The sequence below is a fragment of the Peromyscus maniculatus genome, chromosome 18 (genome assembly GCF_049852395.1).
Source record: "Peromyscus maniculatus bairdii isolate BWxNUB_F1_BW_parent chromosome 18, HU_Pman_BW_mat_3.1, whole genome shotgun sequence".
Lineage (NCBI taxonomy): Eukaryota > Metazoa > Chordata > Mammalia > Rodentia > Cricetidae > Peromyscus > Peromyscus maniculatus.
This window is the reverse complement of record NC_134869.1, coordinates 6,819,510-6,845,603: the sequence shown is the minus strand read 5'-3', so window position 1 is coordinate 6,845,603 and position 26,094 is coordinate 6,819,510. Positions and strand designations below refer to the sequence as shown.

Sequence of the window (26,094 nt, the reverse complement as noted above, 5' to 3'; positions counted from 1 at the left end):
ACAACATTGCCCCACCGTGCTCCTTCTTGCTTTACCTGGGGTCACTGGCAGCCTGGCACCCACTGTTGCTGTTTATAAGCTTTGAAGACTTATGCCAGTGTAGAAATTTGGTGTCTTCTTAAGTCCAAAGCAACAGGTATAGAAAACAAGCACATCTTGAGAATGCCATAGGAAGTCAGTTGCCAGCACCTCCACAGCACACAGGAGCACAGGCCCATTGAGATGGCTGGGTGTTGAAGGCAGTCCAGCAGATGTGCCATTAATTTCCCATGTCTGATGAATGTCCCTGTTAAACAAATCCTGCTTGTCCTGTATACAGTTTCAAGACTCCTGCATCTCTCTCTGACCTCTAAGCAAGTACATCAAAGGTCAAGTGGCCTGACCTCTGACTGTTCCATAACAGGTTTCTCTACAGGCTGCTGGGAAGCCACCTGAAGGAAGGACCAACGCATTGCCAAGGACCAAAAGCAGGGCCTGAGTGGGGCTTGGGGGTTGGCATTCTGGCATCAGGGAAGGAGCTGCCAGGCCTCCCCCAGAGCAATCAAGACAACCTCTCACAGACATGCCCACAGTCCAGCCTGATCCAGACAACCCCTCACTTCCCAGGTGATCCTAGATTGAGTCAGGTTGGCAATGAAAACTGACCACCAAGGGGTCTCTGTCAGAAAGGATGTGATTCAAGAGTTTGTGATGGGAGCATGGGGCAGTGTGTCTGAGGGCACAGCCATATGTCCAAGGAACTGCTTGCAGATCCAGGGACCATGTGGGGATTGGCCATGAGCTACTGTTTGCTGTTGGTTTAGGGGCTCTGCAGAATTAGACCCCACTGGGTGCCTGACATCTGGGCACTTAGGAGCTGGAGATAGGAAGATCAGGAGTTCAAAGTCATCCTTGGCCACACTGGGGAGATTGAAGCCAGTCTGGGCTACATGAGACCCTACTTCAGAAAAAAAAAGCAACAAAACATTCTCCAGGTGGGGATGAGAGCAGCTCACGAGTCTGGCTAGGGTTTTCTCATGTGACTGAGTGAAGGCTGTGATTAAAGCTGGGCCAGTCAGGGTCCAGGACCTGCCTGGATTAAACAGAGTGCTCATCTAACAGTGATGATGACTGGTTAGGGATGTATGCAGACATTTTATTTGGATTTTTGTCATTGGTGGATGGAACTACAGCTGCTGGTTGAGCCCTTGATGCACACAGTAACCCTAGATAGGCCCTGACTAGCCCAGAGGTCAGCAGTATCAAAGCTGAGGAACTACTTTTATTTTATTTCATTTTGTCATCATAGGTAGTTGTGCCTGGCACCTTGGCACATGTGGCATCAGAGGACAGCTCTGTGGAGTTCTTCTCTCCTTCTAGCTTCCTGTGCATTCCCCAGATTGAGTCCATCATCAGGCTTACTATGCAAGGAAGAGCCTTTATGGGCTGAGCCAGCCAACCCATTCCAGTGTTTTTTCTTTTTTCTTTTTTTTTGGGGGGGGGCATTGTTTGTTTATTTGTTTTGTCTTTGTTGTTTGGGGTTTTTTGTTTGTTTTTGGGTTTGTTGTTGTTGTTTGATACAGGGTCTCATGTAGCCCAGACTGGCCCAGAAGTTGCCTTGCATCTGAGGGCAGCTCTGAATTCCTGAGTGCTGGGTTGGGTCTTGAGCACAGGAACTTCTAACTTCATAGCTCCAGAAGTCAGTAGCTCCTGTGGTGCTGTGAAGTTTCTTAACTGTTTCCTTGCATAGCACGGTTGTTAAAGCAGGAAAATAGAGCCCCTCCCTACCTCTCTTATAGGTCACCACTTTGAACAGATTTATGTTTATCTCTAAGAATTACTTATTGTGGTTTGTGGGTTATGATCATCCCAAGACTTGCTCAGCAGGGCTCCATCTTCAGCACCACAAAGAAGAAACACTTAGCCTAATGGCACCCATGGTCACTTTAGTCTGTCTAGAATGCCTGTGCTTGGGGAGTTGACAGGGTTTGTTGTTGTTTGTTTTTGAGACAAGGTCTCACTGTGCAGTCACAGACTGGGTGGTGGTAACAGGTGTGGGTCCCAGGTGGGATGAAAGCAGCAGGTGTGAGTCTCAGATGAGGTGGCATCAGCAGGTGCAGGTCCCAGGCAGGATGGAGGTAGCAAGCACAGGTCCCAGGCAGAGTGACAGCAGCAGGTACAGGTCCTAGACAGTGCTTCTGTCATAAAGGGCATGAGGGCCTGGGTGCTGGGGTTGAGGGTGACATCTTCCTCTTGTGACAGTCTGAGTCATGAGTCAAGAGGCACCTGTTATGTTCTTGGTCACTTATGGTGGCACAAGCCTGAACCCCCAAGCTGGGGCAGGAGGAGGATTATTAAGTCTTAGGCCAACCTGGACTACATCTCCAAAAACCAAGTGAAAGACTCTTTTTTAAATAAATAAAATGGTCTATTTTAGACAAAAGCATGTTCAGGGAGGCTCCCCAGCTAGACAGGACAATGTCAAAGAAAGCCAACTCCAAGTCCTTCACAAGAAGAGACAGGTAAGTACAGAGGTATTGGGCGGTGGGTAGTTCTGACTCCCAGCACCTAAGGCTTCAGGTCAGAGGCATTCAGTCCTCCTCTAGGACAGAGGCCAGGACTGTGCTGCCCATGAGACCTGCTCAGGTGAGTGTTCATATACTGAGTGGGGTAGGGGACACCCATACAATTTCCAGGCAAGTATAGTCCTGGCTCCACCCCCAACCCCTCTGACACTATTTCCATTTGAACCTATGAAGTACACAGAGGTTGGGGGTTCTGCCATACCCAGAAGAACCAGGTGAACGTGGTTTACTGAGAACTGAACCGCTGGACACTGCAAGATCTGCAGCAGACCATGGACATGATGGAGTAGCAGATGCTGCTAACCCTGCTGTTTGTGTGGGTAGCTTAGCTGGACCTCATGAGCACCAGTGTGTCTTCTGTCATCTCCCCACCCCACCTGAGTTGGTCTTGCACCCACAGGTGGAAGAGAACATGATTCTGCTGGAGAAGGATGAGAAGGAATCGGCAGTCATGTGCTGTGAGGAGAGGCTACAGGACGGGTGCCAGAGATGCAGCACCAGCTGCTGCTCCAGCAGAAAGACCAAGAGCAGAATGCCATCCTGGATGCCCAGGTGGGTCTGAGAATGCTCCTGAGGACAGGGATGCATGAGGGAGCAAGCAAGGGTCAGGGTGTCACCTCTTGCATTCTGCCCACTCTGCTTAGGCTCCTGATGTTAGCATAGACTGGGTATGGACACCTGTGTCTGCCACAAGACGTGCCGAATCCTTGGCACCTGCCAGCTGATGGCAGCAATGTCAGCTGCCATCCCACCCTGGTGTCTAGCACAGCAACAGTATCCTATCAAGGGCAGATAAGAGGGGTTCCTGTTTCCTGGATGAGATGGCTAAGTCAGCCTCCAACCTTGTGACTTTCCTATGGCCAGGAAACCTGAGGCTGGAGGCTGCCAACACCCTGTTGGCTGCATTCTCAATCTGCTAGGGAATCCTGGGGCAATTTTCTAAAGCTAAGCACATAGCTTCCATGACTGTACCCTTAACACAAATGCCAGTGTAACCATCTCCATTTTCTGAATGTCGGATTAAAGGCATGTGTCACTACCACTTGGCAATAGCCTCCCTCCAAAACATGTGTGAACCTGTACTCAGATTGTTAGCCCAGCCTACAGAGCAATTTTAGAGTGTTTGATGACTGGGTGTCTTTCAGGGATGTGAAGCCTATGGGTCGCAAACTGAGTATTTCCAATCTGCAAGTGCTTGTATGTATGAATATCTGACAATTTTCTCTCAAGTTTTATAAAAATCTAGTGAAATTATACATAAACTTGTTGGAATTGAGTGACTTCAGTGTAGAAGCTTAGTTCTGAAGTTTTCTTTGTATTTCATAATCATTTTCTGAGACATTTGGTATTTTGAAAAAGGGCTTCTCTATAGTCTTGGTTGCCATGGAATTCACTCTATAGACCAGGCTGGCCTCAAATCCAGAGATACCCCTGCCTCTGCTTCCTAAGTACTGGTATTAAATGGGTGTGCCACAGCCCGACTGGGAAAGTAATCCTCTTGGTAGTGTTCTTGCCTAGTGTAAATGATGCCCTGGGTTTATTCCCAGCACTGCACAGAACCTCACGTGGTGGTGCATGTCTGTACTTCAGAACATGAGAAGCAGAGGCAGGAGGATCAGAAGGTGCTGCTTTGTCCTTTGTACTGCTGTGATGTTAGTTCACTTCCCCACATTCTTAACTTTAGGTAAACACTGACACTGTATCCTACCTAGCTCATTAGGTCAGAACAGATGAGAACCAGCACCTTTTTTTTCTGTGTAGCTTGAACACAGGATCCTCCTGCCTCACCTTCTTGAGTGCCACAATTACAGGCTACCTATCCAGTTACAATCATGTGAAGCATAGTGAAGGTTAATGAGTCCTTTTCTAAACCCGGCATGATGCTTGTAACCCTGGCCCTCAGGAAGTGGGAAGGAGAGAATTCAAGGCTGGCCTAAACTAGGGAGTAAGACCCCATGTCAACAAAATCCTTTTCTAAGTCATGGTTTCTCAACCTTGGCAGTACTGATTCAGAAGAGAAAACTGTCAGGGAAAGGGTGGGTGGTGCCCTGTATCCTATGCCATGTTATACTATGGCATGCTTAGCAGCATCCCTGGCCTCACAGGTTGATAGAGGTACTTTCTTCCCAAGGCAAGCCAGCCAAAATGCCTCCAGACATTGTCTAATGTCCTCTCAGCTGCAGATCAGCCCTGATGGAGACTGCCTTGGGGAAGAGGGAGTGGTTTATCCCCTGGGAATAGATGAGCAGGCTTGGAGGGGCCTCTTCCTGAGAGAAGGGACACAGAGGGTTATCCCTACAGCCCATTTCTCCACCCACATCTCTGAAGATGTTCCAGTCCTAAAAGGATTATCAGTGTAAGACCTGCTCCATGTCATGAAGAATAAATTGTGTTCTAGAGCCTGGGTGGGACATAGATCAGGGATGGCCTGCCATAACTGAGTCAGTGTTCTTGTCCTGTCCATCGCCAGAAGCACCACTACAGGAAGCTCCCAACTGAAGTACACCAGGCTCTGGGCCAAGTCCCTGCTGGCTACATCCCTTACTTCACACACCGCTTCCCAAGGCTGCTGCTACACACTCACCATGCCCTGAGAACCTGTGCTTCTGAGAGCTTCTTCCTGCCCTACTAGTCACCAACTTTGGATGCTGGGAGGTCCTGCCAGATGTCAAAGATCTGAGACAACCAGGTGCCCCAAAGGTGGACCAAGGAGTTAAGGCTATGGCTCAACCTTGTCTAGGGAGCATCAAAATATTGAACAGCAGTTTAGCAGCCTGAGGCTGTTGGAACAGAGGAATACTCTGGGTTCTGGGTACTCACAAAAACACAGGATAAGAAAAGATATGCACATATATTGAATAAATATAAAGCCAAGGAAAGAACAGTCAAATCCAATAGAAATATATCTATACAAGTTACACATTAGACTGAGGGCAGGGGAAGAGGTTATAAACTCAGATCCAAACATATACAGAAATAACTCACACAGCAACCCCTTCCCCACCCAGCCCCATGGCCACGGGCACTGAACAGCAGTCCCGGAAGCCGAGCAACGCAGTCCCAGGCAGAGCTTGCAGAGTGAAGGGGCACCAGCCCAAAGGACAGAGGCCTAGGTGTTGTCCTCCAGTCTGCTGCTGGGAGACTTTGAGCTCAGCATCCTGTCTACCATGGTGTGGGCATAGCATAGCTGTCTGCCCAGTTCCTCGCAGCAGCCATATTCCTCCAGAAGGCTCAGGCTGTATGTGTGGAAGTCCCGGTTCTTGTTGATGCAGGTCACAGCTGCCATCATGGGGCACAGGATAAATTTGGTGTGGTCCTTGGAGGGAAGAAGGGAGTGAGTGAAAAGCTCAGCTGGGGCCTGAGGTTGAGGCAAAGGGGAGGAAGGCCCCCCACCTGGTGAAAGGGACAGCACTTCCACCCCACCCAGCCACCTCAAGTACAGGCCCCTGCACACCTGGAAGAAATTAATCTGTATAGTGCCATTGCTGAGGTGCAGGACGATGGCGCAGCTTGTGCGGAGCCATTTTTTCAGGTAGGGCAGCCAGGCCAGCTCATCACCTTCCTGGGCTGTGGTGTTGGCCCCTGCCGTCATGGTGGCCCCTGCCTTCGGCAGGTGTTCATTCATGTAACTTTGGAAGGAAGGAAGGAAGGAAGGAAGGAAGGAAGGAAGGAAGGAAGGAAGGAAGGAAGGAAGGAAGGAAGGAAGGAAGGAAGGAAAGGAAGGAAAGAGAGAGAGAAAGGGAGTGAGAGAAAGAGAGAAAGAAAGAAAAGAAAGAAAGAAAGAAAGAAAGAAAGAAAGAAAGAAAGAAAGAAAGAAAGAAAGAAAGAAAGAAACAAGAAAAAGAAACTGTGAAGACAAAATGGGATTAGATTAATGCTCACAGTCCTGAAGGTTGTGCTGGTGTCTGTCATGTCTGTTTTCAAGAAGTATACACAGAAGCATTAACAGAAGAAAGTTTGCTCTTAGGGCAGGAGAGATGACTCAGTGATTAAGAACACTGACTGCTCTTCCAGAGGTTCTGAGTTCAATTCCCAACAACCACATGGTGGCTCATAGCCACCTGTAATGAGATCTGGTGTCCTCATAATAAATAAATAAATCTTTAAAAAAAACAAAAAAACAAAGTTTGCTCTCAATCAGTTAAGAGAAACGCATAGAGGATTGATGATGAAAACATCAAAAGAAATGTAAACAGACTGGGAAAAGAGGGTCAGATGCTTCTTGTTCATTCTTCTACCTATTTAATCCTTTGTTTTCTTTTTCAGACAGTTTCTCTAACAGCTCTGGCTGTCCTGGTACTCGCTTTATAGACCAGGTGGGCCTCGAACTCACAGATGTACTTTCGTTTAAGTATAAAATGGCTAGACCACAAACTTGATAATAGCTCTTTCTCCCATCAGAAAACTGAATGAGGGCTCTATTGCTTCAGGAGTTTAATTTCTGAAATTCAGAGCAAACTGTAGGCAAATTAAATACTAATAAAGAGTAGTCTTCATGGAAAGTTGAATACTTAGAGACTAATGGAGCTAGGAAGAATGTGGTTATGAGCACCATTGTTAACCAGAACATCTTACTCAGTGGGCAGATGAAAAAAAATCAACTGTATTATTCAAGGTTCTTTACATGATCAGGACTGGGAAAATGAATCTCTCCATGTATGTAGAAAGTTGATTTCATAGAATGTCTTACAAGCTGTGTTCCAGGAAGTCTAACAATGGCTGCCTACCAATGAAAATTTGAAGAGTACAGTACTTGTTCAGTTCATGAGGCTAAATATTTTAGCTGGTCTTAACTATACACCAAAATACCAAGGAAGTAGGCTCTAATGCTACTAAAGGAATGAACTTGGTGCTAGGGCAAGGAGCCAAAGAGAGAGACAGAGCTTCCTCCTTCAGTATACTTTATATATGTAGGCAGCTTCCAGAGGTACAATCCAGATTAAAGGTGGATCTTAACCTTTGATTTTTTTTGTGTGTGTGTGTGTTTTCAAGACAGGGTTTATCTGTGTGACCCTGGAATTCATTCTGTAGACCAGGAGAGCCTCAAACTCAGGAAAGTCCAACTGTTTCTGCCTCCTGAGTGCTTGAGTTAAAGGTGTACACAACCAGCAAGCAGCTAATTTTGGATTTCCCCTCAAATGACCCAAATTAAAGATGGGTCTTTAATTTCAAAACAGTAAAAATAATCTCTCACAGGTATATCAACTCTTTGGGTTTTAGTTAATTTCAGAAGTAGTCAGTTTGACTACCAAGAATAGCCATCACAATAGCCAACAAAGAAGAAATGAGAAAAATTTCTTACCTGCAGGAGGCAGGGAAAGCATGCTTTTCCTAAACAAAGGAAGTATGTGGATTTTACTTAGGAAGTCTGAACATGTTCATGTAGAATTCTCCCTATTCCTAAACAGGCAGGTAAAGAAAACCACTTCTGATCATAATCAGAATGTAAAAGCAGAGATATTTAGGGATATTCTTAGTGCAATGTCATGCAGAAACTTATGTAAATTATAAAAATGATGGAAAGAAATCCCTTGGCAGGTTCATCTTGTACCACAAGGTCTTAGCTGAAAATTAATAAATGACACAGTGGAAAAAATATTGCTTTGGAAACTATGCAACCTGTCAATCTTGTTGTTCAGTCTAAAGGATAACTGTACCAATGCCATTGCCACAGATGGAAAAGAGAGAGAACAAAAATACAGAGGACTTCAAGGAAAAGACATTTTACATCACTGTACCCTCTGCTCTTAGATGAGTGGTTATGATGAACTATATTAACCTCAGAATGAAGCAGCTTTTGCCTCTTAACAGGCTGACTCGGTGGAAGTGAAAAGCTCCTTCCATGCAAGAACATAGGGATATCCTGGCTGCTGTCTGTCTCTGGGCTGTGATATCACTGTAGAAAATTTCATTCTTCCCTCTTTCTCACATTAAAAAAAATTAAATTATGTGAGTGTTTTGCATGCATGCATCATTGCACAGTGCTTACAGGGGTCAGAAGAAGGCAGGAGATGTCTGGAACTGGAGTTACAGAAAAGGGTTAGCTACCACGTGGGTTCTAGAAATGGAACACAGGTCCTCTGTAACAACACCCAGTGCTCTTAATTGCTGAGCCATCTCTCCAGCCCCTCTTTTTATTTAAAGTTTATTTTCCTAAATTGTTAATTAAAAGATATTACATTCCTTTTCCCTTTTATCTCTTCATTCCATCCCTTCCCAAACCCCTTCTAAATTCTTCCTTTTTAATTATGGGTGAATAAGTATGCTGAAATACATGAACACAACCTGTTGCATCCAGGTTTGTTGGTTGTACCTATATGTATAGTTGGCTGATCATGTTGTATTGGACAAATAATTAGGGAGCTCATCTCTGCCTTATTCTCTCAAATGGAAGAAAATTCTACTTTTTTGTCAGCACCAGGTTTGTGCCCCTGGCTAGTCTGCCTTGGATAGGAAACATGATCAAGAATAGAAAACTTAGGGTAGAAAAACACCTTACTAGTTAAGAGCACTTCAGATTAAAGATGGACACAGCTTGTACAACATTCTAGTAGTTCCACTTTCTTCCTACAGGGAGAGATTCATTCTACCAGTTCTGATAATGTAAAGAACCTTGAATAATGCAGTTTTTTTCACCTGCCCACTGAGGGATATGTGCTGACTAACAATAGTGTTCATAAACACATTCTCCCTAGCTCCATTATTCTCTAAATATTCACCTATCCATGAAGACTACTCTTTATTATTATTCTTTTGCCAACAGTTTGCTCTGAATTTTAGGAATAATACTATACTATGTGGGACTAGTACAAATGTTAGCCAAATTGTGTCCAGGAGAATGAAGGGGAAGTGCCTATGGAGATCAGGAAGATCACATGGTCTGTTATTAGAACCAGGGGCACATGGTATTGAAATGCAAATCTCTGCTGGTTCACAAAAGTTCTGGGTCTGCAATGGAAAGTAGCATCAGGAATCATTGTGCTGTGTCTTTAAGCACAGTTTAACATATAGGGGTGCTCTTGTCATTCAGGTCTCACTAGCCAATCAGGCCTACAGGTGACCTGCTAGTCAGAAGGTGTGTAGGGTCCTTCCTGCTGCCAGCTTCAGAATTGTCTTTGAGAGACTCTGTCACCAGTAGTTTTGTTTGCTGTGCTGGTAGTATTGCTGTAGGGAGCTGAGCAGAGGGCAAGGCTGAGCTGAAAAGCAAGATATGGTGAGTGAGGGACATGCTGTTGAGTCATGGGAGACAGTGTGGTGGGTCCTCCACTTGCTGGGTGGAAGGAAGTGGTCAGATGCAGAGTTCTGCATGTTCCTGCATGATTCTGCATTGTCCAGCATGATCCCGCTCATCCTGCATGCGACAGTGTGGATCTTTGTGGTCCTGCATGGTCCTGCATAGTCTTTGCAATTCTTGGGGCTGGCTGGCAGCTTCTGAATAACTTCAGTCTGCTGCTGCAGAGCATTGGGAGTGGGACTGTGCTTTGAAATGTCCTCGGTGCCATCACTGTGAAGTACTGGCACCACCATGCTTGTGTTGTTTCTATGGAACACATATTTGCCAAATTCAAAGAGGCCTGGTCCCTCCCTTATCTTCCAGAAGTTCTACACTTTGAACATTTAACATTAAGGTTTAGGATCCAACTGGAATTACTTCTAGCAGCTTGTATACAGTATTTTCTTTGTAGAGTTGCACTCCCATGTTAAACTGTGATGTAGAAGAGTAGAATCAATGGTAACAGAATTGATGGTACAAGGTCTTTACAGTCCTTAGGAGACATTAATTCACAAAGTAAAATTTAGGTAAGAGAGGACTGCATCACAAATACCTGAAAGATAAGTAATATGCTAACCATGCCAGTTAGAAATTAGTATGATAAGATATAAATGTTTGTTCCCAGGATTAACCAGCTGATACAGATATATATGATATATATATGATAGGATAAAAGATTATATTGTTGACCCTCCTTTTAAAGAGCAACAACTTGTTTAAAAATGTTTTACATTGCTATGGATTTTAGTTTATTGATACAAATTTAAAGTTAATTTTGTTATACTGTGTGTATATTTTTACTCTTGTTTAAGGTATGTTTGTACAGCTCATTTAAAATTGTAATGGATAATTAAGAAATAGATTAATAATTAATCTTCCATGATAGTCAAACTTATAGTCATGTTAAGTTTTCTAGGTATACATAGATATGATTCAAATAGATAGATAATTTTCAAATACTTCAAAGACCTGCAGAATATGGCATTTAAAATGTTTTTAAAAATGTAGACTTTCTGGACAATGAGACATGTCAGCTCTTGGTAGCACCGATTTACTTCAGAGACGAAGATGGGCATCAAAGACACTCTATATGGAGTTTATCTTCACCTTGGCAAAAATAGCCATTTGGGAAAGAAACTGTTGTACCTGGACTGCTTGATTGACTGGATATGCAGTTCCCGTAGCAAGGTGACCACTGAACTTTGCTTGGCAAAATGGTCCTTCAGGTTCCTGCTTCACAGAGGAAACTGCCAGACATTTTACAGGACACAGAGAGAAGTGGCTGAGAGACTCAAGGCCTGTGGGCTGAAGACAGATGCACCGACTTTACAGGGGAACTTTGGATGACTGTCCAGGCAGCCAGCTATCTCTGTCTACACTGCAAGACTCTTGAAAGTTGCTTGGATCCTTCTCCCGTTTCTCACGTAATTTTATATCCTTCTGAGGTCTTTGATGGAGTTGAAAACTAGATAGTTATAATTTTATTTAGTTATGATAAGAGATAAGTTAGATATAAAACCTTGAACTCACAAATATAAGATAGATAGGATATCTTCTAAATTTTGCCAAACACAAATAGACTAGTTATTATAAACAGACTAGATATTAGAACTGTAATTCTTGCTTGATAATTGTTTTGTTATCTGTAATTTTACTATGTGAAAGTTAAAACCTTCCTTTTAAAAAAAAAAGAAAATGGGAAGTGCTGTGAATATCACTCTGTACAAATAAAATGCTGATTGTCCAGTAGCCAGGCAGGAAGTATAGGAAGGATAAGCAGAGAAGAGAATTCTGAAAAGTGGCTCAAAAGAAAGCTTGCTACATGTCCACACTTACTACATCTGAAACTGGTTGTTATCTTTTGCTATTACTATGGCATATATCTTTATATGTCTGTGCACATAAATAAATATGAGCTACTGGGTCCATTTGCTGTTTCTTCTATTTATATGATTACAGGGCAGACCACTTTGTTTTGAATAACCAACTAGGGGACTCATCCCTGGGAAAAACAATTCTCCCCCTCAATAGTCTGTAGTTTCCTGTAGTATTTGATCTAGGGAGAGGGTCTCATTAGATCCCCTCAAACCTTCTGTGTTAGTATGTGTACTGGCCATGTTTTCTCTTCCACATGAGATCTTCTTGCATGGTTCAGGGCCTGTCTATTTTGTTAGCAGTGTCTTTGGCTTCCCAGATCCTGTATGAATGTAGCTCTGGAGGTCCAGGTCTCCTCTTCCAGAGCCCTGTGGTTGTAGTGGATGGGCTGCCATGCTGTCTCCTCAGGCCTTGATCTTAAAGGAGCTCTCCAGTTTAGCTTCCAATCACTCCACACTGGACCTCTTTCCTCAAATCTGAGGTCACCACAGGATTCCCAGGTTCTCCAAGTCAGGCTAAAAATGATGTCTGGAAGGGCATTTCCAGAGATAGTGAATATTTGTGAGCATGTTTTATGGGTGTGTCTGTGAAGGACTTGCCTGGAGGTGCATTTGATGATTGCTGTTGGGTTTGCCTCAGGGAGAAGATGTTTTTCCCAAGTGATTGGCAGGCTTGGCTCAGGGAGGCAGGGAGGCAGGGAGGCAGGGAGGCAGGGAGGCAGGGATGCACAAGCTCACAGGCCCTGTGCACCAACCCAGTTCTTGCCTTGCCTATCTCAAATATCTGTGAAGCTGAGTGGGGTGTTCATGGAGTGTCACCTGCCCTGATCATTTGCAGCCCTCGAACTAGTCCCTGGAAACTCCAGGAAACTGGATCTAGCTGAAAAAGGAGTCCAACCAAAGCTTCTGATGAAACCCAGATAGGTGGAGGTCATAGTGCTGCTACTGTATCTGTTTGGGATAGCAGGAAGCTGAAAACATCACAGGAATAGCTGGCCATGGTCATATAGGTGAGAACCTGATGGAGGAAAAGTGAGGCAGGTATACAACTAGTCTTATTCAGGACCTTCTTGCCACCAGGTTACCTTCTGATTCTTTAGTCCCAAAGCACTCTACAGACCTTTCTTTGAGTCCAAAACCATTCCAAATACTTCCTGGTGCCCAGCCGCTTTACAGAGCCTTCCAGGGTGGCCCCAATGCCTTCTGAGACTTCAGGTACTGCAAGAGTCTTGGAATGTTCCAGAGACAGCATGGGTGATATTCATAGGTAAGCTCCTTGGTAAAACTGGAAATGTTATAAGCTAAACACACTCATAACTATATTTTGAAGCATTATTAATTTTGTATTTAAAAATCTAGTTATATTTGCTATTATCAAAATTATGGAGCTTGTTGATATTATAAATTGCTGCTCTTCCTATAGATTGACAAGTCAGCATTAGACAATTGTTTGGAAGCTCCCTCTTATATAGGAAACTGTCATATTTTGAATAATGAGTCAATGATATAGAATAAAATGTTTATTGGAATTTTTTGTTTGTTTGTTTTTTGAGAGGGTTTCTCTGTGAAACAGTCCTGGATATCCTGGAACTCACTCTAGACCAGGCTGGCCTTGAACTCACAGAGATCTGCCTGCCTCTGCCTCCTGAGTGCCTGGATTAAAGACATGTATCATCACCACATGGCAAATTTGTCTAATGTTCAATATATATTATTTTATATCTGTTTTATATATTCCATATTTTCAATACGTATTATTCATTAAACTATACAGTGTGAGTTTTAGACTAGCTGGAATTTTCTAATGGGACCTTGTCTCAAACAACAAAGTAAGATTATATTCAACTATGTGTGTGTGTGTGTGTGTGTGTGTGTGTGTGTGTGTGTGCTCATGCACACGTGAGCACTATGTAGACCATATTCAAGGAGATCTACCTGACTCTGCTAACATACCCAAATATATTCATTTATGAAAATGATTTTTCTGGGATCAATGGCTCACACCTAAAATGAATTTGAGATATTGTTCTTAACCTGAGGACCTCTGCAGTGGTTAAGCTGGGACCCTTGAGTGCATATTGGAAAATGTTTTCAGGGTGAGTCAAAACAAATCAGAGTTGGAATTTTATTTTGAGACAGGGTTTCTCTATGTATCTCTAGCTGTTACTGAATTCAGAATGTAGGCAAGATTGGCCCCAAACTCAAAGAACTCTGCCTCTGCTGTACAGGTATTGGAATAAAAGTTATTTGCCACATTGTCCAATTTTAATTTTATTATCTATTTACTTATGATTGTTTGTATGTATGTGCTCATTTATTTGTGGAAAGGTGTGCATATGTGTCATGGATTGGGTGTTAAAGTCAGAGAACAATTTGGAGTGCTGGTCCCTTCCCCTCAGCATGTTTGAGATGGGGTCTCTAGTTTGCTATCTCATGTAAATAGGCTTGCAGGATTTCTCTTGTCTGCCTTTTCTCTTGCCTTAAAAACACTGGATTATAGGCATGCACTCTTGAAACTGTAATTGTAATACACAAGTAAAGGGATGGTTGCAAAGTGAGCACTTCATGTGTTGAACCATTTTCACAGCCCTAAAGTTTATGAAACAGAGAATTTTGGAGTGAGTCTGTTTTGAGACAGTCTCACATTCTAACCTTGTCTGGCCTGGAATTCACTATGTAGTAGATGGGCTAGGCCTGGAACTTGAAGAGGTCCACCTGCCTCTGCCTCATGTGATGATACCTGGGTAAAAAGAAATTTTTCTTATGGATTTAGCACAGATATTAGTAGAAATAAGTTTGGGAAAGTGTAGTCTTGTGAGGGAGAGCCACACTTAATTGATAGAAAGCCATGTGACAGTGTGTGCCTTTCTAAGATCCATTTCAATGGGTTCTTAGGGAGTTTCTCTCTGTGTGTCTCTCTTCTCGGTGTCTTTCTGTCTCCTTCTCTTTGGAAACAAGATCATAGTTCTGTTCCTGAGGATGTTTGGGTGTGATTCTGTTTTAATGAGGTAAAAACATGGGTCAGAAGAGTTCTGCACTGTGCCTTACGCTACATGAGGTTCATAATTCTGCCCTGCAATCCTCAGACAATTGTTGCTCACATCTGGGAAAGGAGTAAGTCCTTATTCAAAAGGTTTTACATACTTTGGCCTTAAATATGGCTCATTTGTATTTGAGATATCACTTTAAAAAGGAAAATTTTCTATCTACACAGCAAATTTTATTAATTTTGTGTGACAGTTAATATTGATTTTTCAATTTGATAAGATCTAAAATCAGCCAAGGGAGACTCCTCCAGGCCCATATTTGAGGACTTATCTAGATCATGTTTTTCTCTGGGGTGTGGTTATGAGAGATTATCTTGTATAGGAAGTTCATTGAGATGAGAAATCTTTTGTCCCTTCCAGGAGTGATAGTACCATTTCATCCCATTGTCTTGTTACTGGATTATGTAATAAGAACCAACATTTACCATTCTCTGACTCCTGACTATGGATACAAGGTGATCAGGTTAATAGGAGAATTAACATACAATAGGTTGAAGGAATAGAAACTACCCTTGCTTGCTATCTGGCTAGAGCCCATTTATTTGGGAGTTTGCTGAGATTTTTCTACCTTGGTGTCTTGACTGCCAATCCAAGATTGAAGGGCTCATGGAGAGCTGATGACCATGTCGAGATTCAAAACACCTGCAGAAAGGGCCTGAGAGGACACTGCTTACAGCAGACACCCGAACCTGTGGTAGATTCTAGAACCATAGGATAAATAAGGAGACTTGCCAGTGTGGAATAGTATTGGCACTGAAGGAAAGTTGTGTGTACTAGGGATGGCAAAATCTAAAACACGGAGCTTCCCTAGTCCATGAGATCCCAGAATATCATTAATAGGCTCAGAATTTGCACAATGTGATACAGGAATCTGTTCAAAAAGGAAAGAACAGAAGTATTGCTTCCTAATTTGTTTTCCTTAAATGTGATTGATTATTTGCTATGCTCCTGTTCTTCCCTCTTTGAAAACAGTGGGATGTTATTTATTTTTTCACAAAATATACATTTAAGAGACTGTAGACTTTTTAAATGTTGGAATTTTTAAAGGCTATGGGATTTAAGAATTTGAAAGTGTTTATGTTATGATTAACATGAGACTCTGGGGAACATGGATAGAAACCTTTTGTTTGATAGGGATGTATTATAAAATTATGAGTCAAATGAATATTTCCCCCCCAAGGTTACTTTGGGTCAGGTTATTTTATCCACTTAACAGAACAGAGACTACTCTACCACCCTGTTTGCTGCTCAAAATGAAAAGAATCCAGATTGACAATTCATGGACATCTACCAGACCTTTAACTTGAAATACATTTTTAATCGTGATCTATGAGACACAACTTTGAGTCTTTTTCTGTGTCACTAATGTATAATTCCTTAATGCTTTCATCCCTGCAACCATGTACATAAAAGCTCCAAAAAGTGGACAGAGTAGATTGTCTTCACATATATCAGCATACTGATTCAGACATAGTTTACAAGGAAGAAGTTGGAATGGAAATTCATACTTAGTTTATAAGGAAGAATGGAGTGGAAAGGAAAGTGATGGAATGAAGAGAAAAGAGGGAAAAGTGGTGTAATATCTTTTAAATAAAATGTATAGCAATATATTTTAAATAAAAAGTGGGGTAGAGAGATGGTTCAGCAATTAGTAATATTGGGGGTTTGTTACAGAAGACCAAAGTTCTATTCCCAGAACCCACATGGTAGCTAACCATTTGCTGTAACTCCAATCCTGGGCACCTCCTGTTTCTTGTTTTTTGTTTTTTTCTGGACTCTGTAGATACTGTTCACAGACACATGTAGGCAAAACTCTCACATAACTAAATTTAAAAACCAGTTAAAGCCGGGTGGTGGTGCCTCCCAGCACTCAGGAGGCAGAGCCAGGAGGATCTCTGTGAGTTCAAGACCAGCCCGGGCTACATCATGAGTTCCCAGAGAGGCACAAAGCTACACAGAGAAACCTTATCTTGAAAAAAAAAAGTTAAAAACAGAAAAAAATAAAAAAATAAAATTCTCTTCAGTGGTTTCAAAGTCCCAAGACAGACAGCAGACAGAGATAGTTAGAATGAACTCCTTTTTGTCCTGAATGGAAGGAGCCGTGGTCTGGGAAAAACACAGAAACCTCACAAGATTACAATTCCCATATAGTTTTGTTTTACAAGGTCTGGTTACAGAGTGATCACAGCGGGGGGGACAGTTATGTCAACAGGTACATTTTTTCCTGAAAACTCAAGGGGGTAACAGGGCGGGAGTGGAGTTTACAAAAAGGTCACAGTGATCCTCCTGGAACACTTGCAACTATCCAGGTCCCAGTTGAGCACATCTCTTAACAGAAATCTCTTTACATTGTTACATTGTAGGGGTGGTTGAATAATGGCTGAGTCAGGTGGCCCTCAAAACTAGTTCTTTTAGTTTCTCATTTCCTGGTGCTTCAAGTTTCTCCTTTCCTGAGGCTTGGGGGTGTAAGCCTGAAGGGCTAGGGTCTTTCAGTTTCACAGGTACAGATATCTTTGAGTTCAAACATCAAGATTAACAGATGTCATAGGCTCCAAAGCAATCTACTTTCATAGTGTCTTTTCTGCAATTTTCAGCTAAGACCTTGTGGTACACTCTCTGTGAGTTTGAGAACACTATGTTATATACAGTGAGTTCCAGGACAGCCAAGTTGATCACACAGAAAAACCCTGTCTTTAAAAACTAAAAGAAAAAAATAATATTAATTATACTACTTAAGTAATTATAATAAACTAGGTCATGGGAGACCATGGGAAAAAAATCACTGAAGACCTTAGAGAGGCATGGCTTGCCCTCATGCTTCTTGGCCCCAAACACCTAGGTTTTTCTCTCTGTTGAAATACTTTCATCTGCATCTACTCCACAGAATTTGTCATCCTCAATGGAAGCATCTATGTTGTTTTAGTCAACCACCAAAGAGAAAGAGAATGTGGGGTCCTTAAGGCTTCTGAATAACCCCTGTGCTGAACCTCCATTTGAAATACCCAGCTGGCTCTGCTGTGTGTAGCAGGTTAATTCAATCACATTCCCATATCTATACTAAAGTCCTTCATGATGCTGATCTGAATGCATGGGAAGAGAAGCTTCAGTTTGTTCTGCCTCTGAGAGCCAATAGTGCTCTTTATCTTGGCTCTGCTATACAACAGGGAATGCGGTTTGTGATCCTTGGCATCCAGTCTCTGTGTGTGGTAGCAAGCATAGGGGGTTGTTGGTGTTTGGGAATCTGAAATATTATCAGGAAGATGAAATTGTAAAATAAAGTTTCCTGAGAGGATCCACATATAAGGGAAAGAGAGATGACATAGTCTCTGGTAAACATATAAATGGAGATGACATGTGTTGACTGTTGTTACAGAAATGCTTCATATGCTGGAGCCCTGAATGTTTAATTTCCCCCTTACTTTTGACATGGCTTTCTTTTTCTTTTTCTCAAGTGGCTGTGGAAGTAAACACTTTTGAACACATGTCACCTATATGTGTTTCCCCACTTTTCACAGTTCTCTCACTGTTTTAGATTTTCTAGATAAATTCTCTCAATTAATACATAATGTATATTTTTTTATATTACACACAAACATGGATACTCACTTCCTCCTTAGAATGTAATTGGGTCATTTAAATCAGTTAGGAAGGAGACATGTTATATGACCCTTCCAAGCAGGAATCAATTGCTCATTATATAAAAATCAAAGAAAGAGGCACAAAGAAACAGGAAGGAATGTATGCCCTGAAAAATTAATGTTTAAAGTGGAATTGCTATAAAAGACATACTGTGTCATATACTAAGATGAAGTATTTAAATGTGATACAAACTTCCAAATGGAATTTGTCAGTCATAAGGTGGTGGGGAATTATCCTAACAAGAGTCTTTTGTTGTTTTTACTTTTCTGTTTTTGACTAGATTTAAAGAATCTATTCCACTGTTTCTCTTTGTTAGCTACTCACCTCCTTGTCAACCTGCACTCCCCTTCAGTTGTGCTGACCCCTGCTACCAATCTCTCCCACAGGGGCTGAGGCTGACTTTCTTGCCCTGGCTGAGCAGAGTCACATTTGCCTTCATCACTTAGACTTCACTGTCTTCTCTTTAGCACTAGTGACAGCTCTGAGGAAATTTACAGAGGAATGTGAAAATTTAATCAGAATTAATGTAGAAACTGAAGTTTCTCTTCAGGTATCATCTTTACTCCCTGTGACACAGGAGGAATGTTCCAACATTCTGTACACGCACTCTAGCTGTTAAAGGCAGAGATGCTGAAGCAGGCCTAAGTTCTATGCCTTTACATTTGTGTTGCTTACTCATGCCTAAAATGAGTCCTTCATAGCTCAAAACTCATCCAAGTTGAACAACGTCCTTTATGAAGGCAAAACTTCTAATTCTTTCCTAAAGAGACCACCTACTAAGAGAAAAGCGGTCAAATGAATGAGCCTATGGGGGCAATTCAGTGGGAAGCCCACATACTCAAAAAGAAGTAAGCCATGCCTTTCACTGGCCCTTTCATTTGATAGGTTGTGGAAATCTATCCACAAAGAAAGAGGAAGTGCCACTCATGTAGGTCACGTCCCCTCAAATTGTGTTTTATACAAGTACATACATGTAGATAAGAATATGTATAGGGTTGGGAGGGGCAGGAAAAGGGAAGAGGGGAATCTTTGATTGGTATGTAAAATGAAAAAAATTCCTAATTATAACCAATATTTCTATTGTGCTAGATTTATATTTGTGCCTAGAATCATTATTCTTCCACATAGTTTCTAAACTCTCCTACTCTCCCATCACCCATAAGATATGTAAAAATTACAAACCTTAAAAATATACTATGCTATCACTAAGTATTTGTTGATGAAATGATTGGTTTCAACATCTTTATCTTTCTGAGAAGTACCGTGCTCCAAACTGTTTCTGGGAAAGAAGCGGTTGAAAACAGCAGTTCACATCTGAAAATACAGATTGTTTTCATTATGAAACCAGATTGCAGTCTCCTGAAGGGTTTAGTAATGCTAGATGTTCACTCAATTCTGGATATGATTGTCGAGCATAGCTTACTTCTTTAAAAGAATGTATCAAATCAGGTTATGTTAGAATAGTAACAATAGTTATCTGAAAGCCTGAGATTCTGGTAAGTTGAGGCTGGGCCCTCAGCAGATAGAGTAGTCCCACAGTGGCTGTCTCACATCGGAGAGACCCACAACCCAGTGGTTGCTTAGAGCATGAATCTGTCTACCTGAGCAGTCTGAATGTGGTACTAGAACTTTAGAAGTTTCCTGGAGAGGTGATAGTCTCTAGTCAATGGACAGATACTGCAAAGATGTTTCTGGTATCAGCAGAGCAATCCTCTGCAGCAGCAGCAGGTTAAATCAATTCATCAGCAAGAGGAACGGCCAGGCAGGCACAAGGTTAACAGCCTGCATCCTACTCTGCCCTTTTTAATCTAGGCTGCTAACAGAAGGTTTCACCCACACTTATGGGGTGGGTTCTTTCCACATAAATTAAGGCAACGAGGTCAAGTTTTTAGTTCGGTTCCCTACTGAGGCAATTCTAATTTGTGGCAAATTGACATTAAAACCAATCTTCATATTCCACCATTGCTCACTGGCCACCTTAAAATCCATATGCTTATGCAGACATAAACATACACACATCACAGCAAGGAAACAAAAAAAAAGGAAGAAAAAAAGGATATATTTAGAAAATGATATTCAAATTAAATTGTAAATACAATATAATCTTTTATCCCTCAAGCCTCATATTTAGTTCACAGTATAATACAATCCTCTTTTAGATGTCCTATATTCTAATATCCTAAAAATCCAAATTCAAATCCTTTAAAAGTCTCATATGAAGTATCAGGGACTAAGGGGGTCCAGCCCCTCGATGGTCCCCTCCCAGGGTTTGGGAAGAATCCAACCAGCTGATAATTAATCTTTGATGAAAAGAAATGAATCTATGTACATGAAACTCCTTAGTCCATACACTTTATTATTCTGGGTCAGTTCTCTCTCTACACAGCTTATATTCTGCTCTCATTTTAGCTCCTTTCTTGCCTGATTTCTCTCTACATTTATGCTGTCCCCTCTAGGTTCTATCTTCATCTTAGTTCTTCATCTTAGTTCTGTTCCTTGTAGGTTCTCATTCATCTGGTTCTTTCCCATACCATCTCCTCTCCCATCTCATCTTCTCTCATCTGTTTCTTCCTCATCTTGTTCTTTCCCATCTGGCTCTTCCATCTCGTTCCTCTAGTACTCTCTTCTAGCCCTTCAATCTAGTTCTTCCCCATCTCAGTTTGTTCCTCTCAAGCTCTTACCCATCTAGTTCTTCCATTCTCTTTTCTCTTCTCCATCCCCCTGTGCCCTGGAAGTCCCAGTAAATATACACTTACAAGCAGTAATCCCTTGGCAGAGCAAAGCTAGGCTTCCAGGGTCAAATGGAGGGATGAGAAGAATCACTTAGAGAGGCAGTAATACTTAATTATCATTTGCAACCCAAAAGGGAACTGACTAATGGGGAAATGAATTAACTAAAGGCTAAATTCAGGTAATATTTAAGAAGAGAAATTTTAGGTGCTCCACTATAGTCTTAAACGTGATTGGTGGAAAATGTTAAGACTCTAAGTTACTAGGTCAATGGGAGAAAATAAAACTGTCTTCTTTTTTCCTGTGGTTCTTATCTATTCAAGTTACCTGCCGTGTTTTTCTGGAGGGTTAGGGAAAGTGTGCTCGGTCACTAGGCAACCTGTGTACAGCTAGATGCGTCTGGTGACAGTAAAAGGGAGATAGGTAGGATTTGGGAAAGGAGGTAGTTAAGCTTAATTGGCACATCTGCCATGCCTTCTCAAACAGGTAGTCTGGACACTTAAGTCTGTTCTTAGAGAATACAGAGGTATCTCTTATAAGGTACTTTCCTCCATCTGGGGATGGACCTGGCCAGATGCTGCCAATTACGATAATTACAGGGAGGCTTGAGCTAGGGTTCTGGCTGTGCATAGCTGTCAGCACAGAAGGTTATATAAATATTCCTTTAGTAGAGGGGAAATGGTGCCCACAAATGATAGAAAATCTACAATAGCACACAAGAAACTCATAGCAGAAAACAACTGATAATCAAAAGCCAAATATCACCAAGGCTTCCTGAGCCTAAGCTTGACCTCTGGAAGGCCTTTGGTTTCTTGCAGGTGTTAACTTTGTCATAATCAGGTGAAATCCTACTTTGTATATTTTTGTGGCTTGCAGCAATAAAGAAACTGTGTACATACATCTAGCACATTATGTTAATAGTGTCTATTATAATTCCAATCCTGAAAAAATAAATGCCATAGCATATAGGCAATCAAACCAAGCTAAAAAGACATCCAGCAGAAAAAACTCAAAACCTGGTGTTTTATGAAGTCAGAAATAGACTGTCTAGCAAATTTCTTTGGAGAATAATTGTTTTAGTGTCTCATAACTTATCTTTGATAATATGGGTTCATAACATTTGACTGATAATAGTATCTCATTCAATATCGAATTAAATTATAAATAGAAATAAGAAAACAATAAAGTCTCTTTAATGTAGGCATACTTATTTTATTAACAAATAGAAAAAGACCATTTATGTTGAATATAATAATTTTATATTTTTTAAAGCTGAAGGGCACTCTCTAGGGCCAGTCTCAGATTCATGATCCTCCTGCCTCAGCTTCCCAAGTTGCTAGGTTTAGAAACATGCACCACTATTCCCTGATAAAATGTATTTCTCAAACTGGGAGGTGAGATCTATGTATTTGCTTGTATAAGGCATATGAAATTGGAGTTTATATAGCTACTGCCAGGTTACTCTCTCTAGAAGCATCTGCAGAGCTCAAAATGTAACATAGTTCTATTTTCCAGTTTCCTGTCTCAAACCTTGCACTTGTGTCTTTCACACGGTCCTACTGATCTTGAGTGGAAGTTGGCAAGAACAAAGCTCTGGATGAGATACTTTGATGAAGGTGGAACTTTCTGCCTCCTTTCAACATTATCCCCAGACCCAAAATATTTCTCTATCTTGCCAACTGATTCAACAACACTTGCATTCCCCAAAGTGACCCTGATGGAAGACAGAGGAGGCACAACTTGAGAAGCCCCACAGTGACACTAAAACAAAATCTGTTTCCCTGGACACAAACTGTTTTCCTCCTTTCCCTTCTGCATGACAGCTCTCATCTTAAAGATCATGAAATCACTCAGACTTATGCTTTTGTCATTTCTCAGCCATGAGCCACTAAGTCATTTCACATGCCGAAAATTTACCAAATCACTTGGAGAGGTGAATGATAAGAGCACAGTCCGACTGATGCAAGCTCCCTGTCCATGCTGAGTCACAGGAACGCCAAGCTGATGACCTGATACAATGTCAACATTGTTAGATACCACTTCCTCACTGGGACTAAACACAGCCAGTTCTGCGGAATAGAAGTCAACTCTAATCTAGCCATCTGTGGAATTGACTTGACTAGGGTCCCTGTCACATACAAGCAGCTGTGTGATTTTGTGAAAGTGACTCTCTGGTTGTCATTTTAATTTTCTCCTGTTTCCAATAAAGCAGCCCTATCTGGTGGCCTCCCAGATGGCCAAATGGGTCTTCTGCTCCAGGTAAGAGGATGTGAGGCTAGGTCAGATAAGATGAGGCAAGGTGAGACAGAACAAGAACTGTGGGATGGTAGGTGTGCAGGTCTGGCCACAAGGCCTCCCTCTGTAACTTATGAGCAGACCATGGAGGCCTGAGCACCCACTTGTCCTGTGCTGAGCTGGAAGCCTGCGATGTGCAGACCCCCAGTGTTGAGAGGCTCCACAACCTTTGTCTCTTGAGACACTGCAGACCATTCCCACGAAAGCCACATCCCACCAGTAAAGGCCAGCCTCCAAATAGAGCCACATGCAACGCATCCAATCATAAATGGCATGTGAGGCTTAAGCCCACCCCTGAAGCACTCTGGCCCAATGAGCATCCGGACAGAGACTCTAAACCTCCCCCATTCCACCTTGTTCTTCCGGCCTGGTGCATTGAGCATGCTCAGACTTGAGGAGGTGAAGGAACTGCTGAGGAGCTGCTGAACCGTTGTGGAGGAGGTCTGTGGAGTTCAGTCTGGTGAAGGCCGTCCCAGGCCAGGGTGGCCAGGCTCAGGGTCTCTGAGGGGTGGACCACACGGGTGGGAGACCACCATCTCCTCAGAGTCTGGACTTCCTCACAGCCCCGGTTCTGGTGAGGCTGAGGTGAAGGCAAAGGCCTTCTTGGCAGCAGTCTCCTCTTAGGCCAGGTCTAGTGAGGGCTGGGGCAGTCTTCTCAGAGCCTGGAGACTCCTCACAGCCCAGTTCTCCTGAGGCTGCGATGCCTGCTGTGAAGATCCAGGATGGCAGGATGCAGTTCTGAAAGAATGATTATAGGCTTTCATCCAAATTGCTATAGGATTAACCTTTTCTGTATTTCTTTACTGCATCTTATTGCCTGTGGGATCTGCGATATCCCTTTTCTCATTCCTTATGTGAGTAACTTTAGTATTCTTTCATTTTTCTTCGCTAGTGTGCCTAGAGATTTATCAGTGTTATGTAGATAGGTATCTTTCTCTTACTTCTTGTCATATTTATTTTCAATTTATTGAATTTTAAAAATTGATTAGGGGCTTCTTACTTTCTTTTTAGTATTTATATAAAATTTATGTCACAGATTATAAATTACTTAAGTCAGGTGTTAAGTATTTCATACCTATAATCAAAGCCCTTGGGAAACAGGATTCCATTAGTTGGAGAACAGACTGGGCTCCACACAGAGCTCTACACTGTGGCTATGCTACAGAGAGAAATCACAAAATCCAAATGTATTCACATTCATATAAAATCATTTAATGTTTTAGTTTTTTTCTAATTATGGTTTAGCTTTATTCCATAAATTGTGTTATCTTTTATTTCCACTTCGATACTTTTACTCTTACTATGACTTTCTCTTTTAATCTATTGATTATTTTAAGAATGAAATGTTTAATTTTCATTTATTGGGGATTATTAAGATACTATTCTGTTATTAACTTATATTTTAATTTCCCTGTAGTCACATTGCACACATCACTTTATATCGGGTCTTTTATGTTTATTTAAACCTGTTTAGTATCTTGTAACACGGAGTGTGTTGAAAAGTGACTTGTGTGTTCTGGAAATGTTGTCTTAAGCTGTCGTTTGAGGAGGTGTTCTGTAAATATCTGTTAGGTGAAATTGATTGACAGCAGTGTTCATGTTCTCCTTGCCTGCTTCTTTCTTATTTTCTCTTTTTATAGTACAAGAACTTAATTATAATTTTAATTTTTTCTTATTACCCAATCTTATCCTGTGGATATATCAAGAGTAAAATGGAATTTTCTGTTCTAAATGCATCATCTTTAACCCTTTTTAGATAGGAACTTTTGTTCCTATGTCAAAATTGCCCTGAATTACTCCATATGTTCATATTTTTTAAAAGTCAAAAACCTCATTCATTTGAATTCTTATTGTTTAGTTCATATTAACAAATGGTAGAAAGTGAAATTTTATTTTTTTTAACCTATGCATTTTTTTTTATTGATTCTTTGGGAATTTCATACCATGTACCCCAATCCCACCCATCTCCCAGTCCCTCCATATCTGCCTCTCACTCTTTTAGAGTCCCCCCACAAAGGAAAGAAAAGGGGAATATAAATGAGACAAAATAAACAATAATTAAAAAGAAGAAAAAGTAAAGCACTTCACTCCCCCGACCCCCATCTTTCCCACCTCTCCATCATCTCTCCATCATCTTAGTGGCATTAGGAGCTGCTGTGTATCATTCAGGTCTAGCATTGATGGTGTACTGAAGCCACGGGCCTTGAACCTGACCAACATCGCTTTACACATGAACATTTGCAAGTAAAGGCATTGGACTTTCCCTCCTTTTGTTCTGTCAACTCCCATCTCCAACTTTAATTGTGGATTTTTCAGTTTCCATCCACTTTCTCAACCAGGTTGGAGGATTCGTAGTTAAATTCTTTTTAAGTAGAGTGTTCTGTCTGCCTGGAAAATTGATCCCTTTTCACCACACATATGTATATTATAATATTTGTGTTATTCATAATAGAAACTTTCCCTAGTAAAATTTATTGTTCAGCAGTTTACTTTGGTAGTAACATGGGTACTAGGACATGTTAAAGAACTCTGCTTTTTCCTGCCTCCTTACTCTGATACTCTGCCCATACATTTGTTTTCTATTCATCATAGAGTGAAATCCTTTGTGCACGTTTATCTAGTCTGGCAATTTCTCCCATCTAGACTTGTATGTTTAATGCAATTACATGGTT

At 41.7% G+C, this 26,094-nt stretch overlaps 2 protein-coding genes across 4 annotated transcripts; one reads left to right on the top strand and one right to left on the bottom strand.

Annotated features, from left to right (window-relative positions):
* Positions 1 to 799: 799 nt before the first annotated feature.
* Positions 800 to 7,550, top strand: LOC143269269 (uncharacterized). Of its 3 annotated transcripts, none has more exons than XM_076554379.1 (4): positions 800 to 2,501; positions 2,739 to 2,880; positions 2,965 to 3,116; positions 5,035 to 7,550. In XM_076554379.1, the coding sequence occupies exons 1-4, from the start codon at positions 2,425 to 2,427 to the stop codon at positions 5,156 to 5,158; spliced, it is 495 nt and encodes a 164-aa protein (XP_076410494.1). In that variant the 5' UTR covers positions 800 to 2,424; the 3' UTR covers positions 5,159 to 7,550. The 3 variants fall into 3 exon arrangements, 2 of the variants coding, with proteins under 2 accessions (XP_076410494.1, XP_076410495.1); XM_076554380.1 differs by lacking the exon at positions 5,035 to 7,550 and adding an exon at positions 3,710 to 3,826; XR_013045679.1 differs by lacking the exons at positions 2,739 to 2,880; positions 5,035 to 7,550 and adding an exon at positions 3,710 to 3,826 and having other exon boundaries at positions 1,739 to 2,501.
* LOC143269285 (serine/threonine-protein kinase PLK1-like) lies at positions 5,397 to 6,156 on the bottom strand. The gene is made up of 2 exons (XM_076554391.1): positions 6,019 to 6,156; positions 5,397 to 5,880 (listed from the first exon to the last, which is right to left on the bottom strand). Exons 1-2 carry the CDS (start codon positions 6,154 to 6,156, stop codon positions 5,674 to 5,676), a joined length of 345 nt encoding a protein of 114 aa, XP_076410506.1. The 3' UTR covers positions 5,397 to 5,673.
* Positions 7,551 to 26,094: the final 18,544 nt, after the last annotated feature.

What these genes read in the sequence shown, in the direction of transcription:
- LOC143269269 (XM_076554379.1), top strand. Translation starts at nt 2,425, where the DNA reads ATGTTCAGGGAGGCTCCCCAGCTAGACAGGACAATGTCAAAGAAAGCC. An exon ending in TCCTTCACAAGAAGAGACAG is followed by an intron (nt 2,502 to 2,738) that starts GTAAGTACAGAG and finishes GAACCTATGAAG; the next exon opens with TACACAGAGGTTGGGGGTTC. An exon ending in ATGCCATCCTGGATGCCCAG is followed by an intron (nt 3,117 to 5,034) that starts GTGGGTCTGAGA and finishes GTCCATCGCCAG; the next exon opens with AAGCACCACTACAGGAAGCT.
- LOC143269285 (XM_076554391.1), bottom strand. Translation starts at nt 6,156, where the DNA reads ATGACGGCAGGGGCCAACACCACAGCCCAGGAAGGTGATGAGCTGGCC. An exon ending in TACAGATTAATTTCTTCCAG is followed by an intron (nt 5,881 to 6,018) that starts GTGTGCAGGGGC and finishes CTTCCCTCCAAG; the next exon opens with GACCACACCAAATTTATCCT.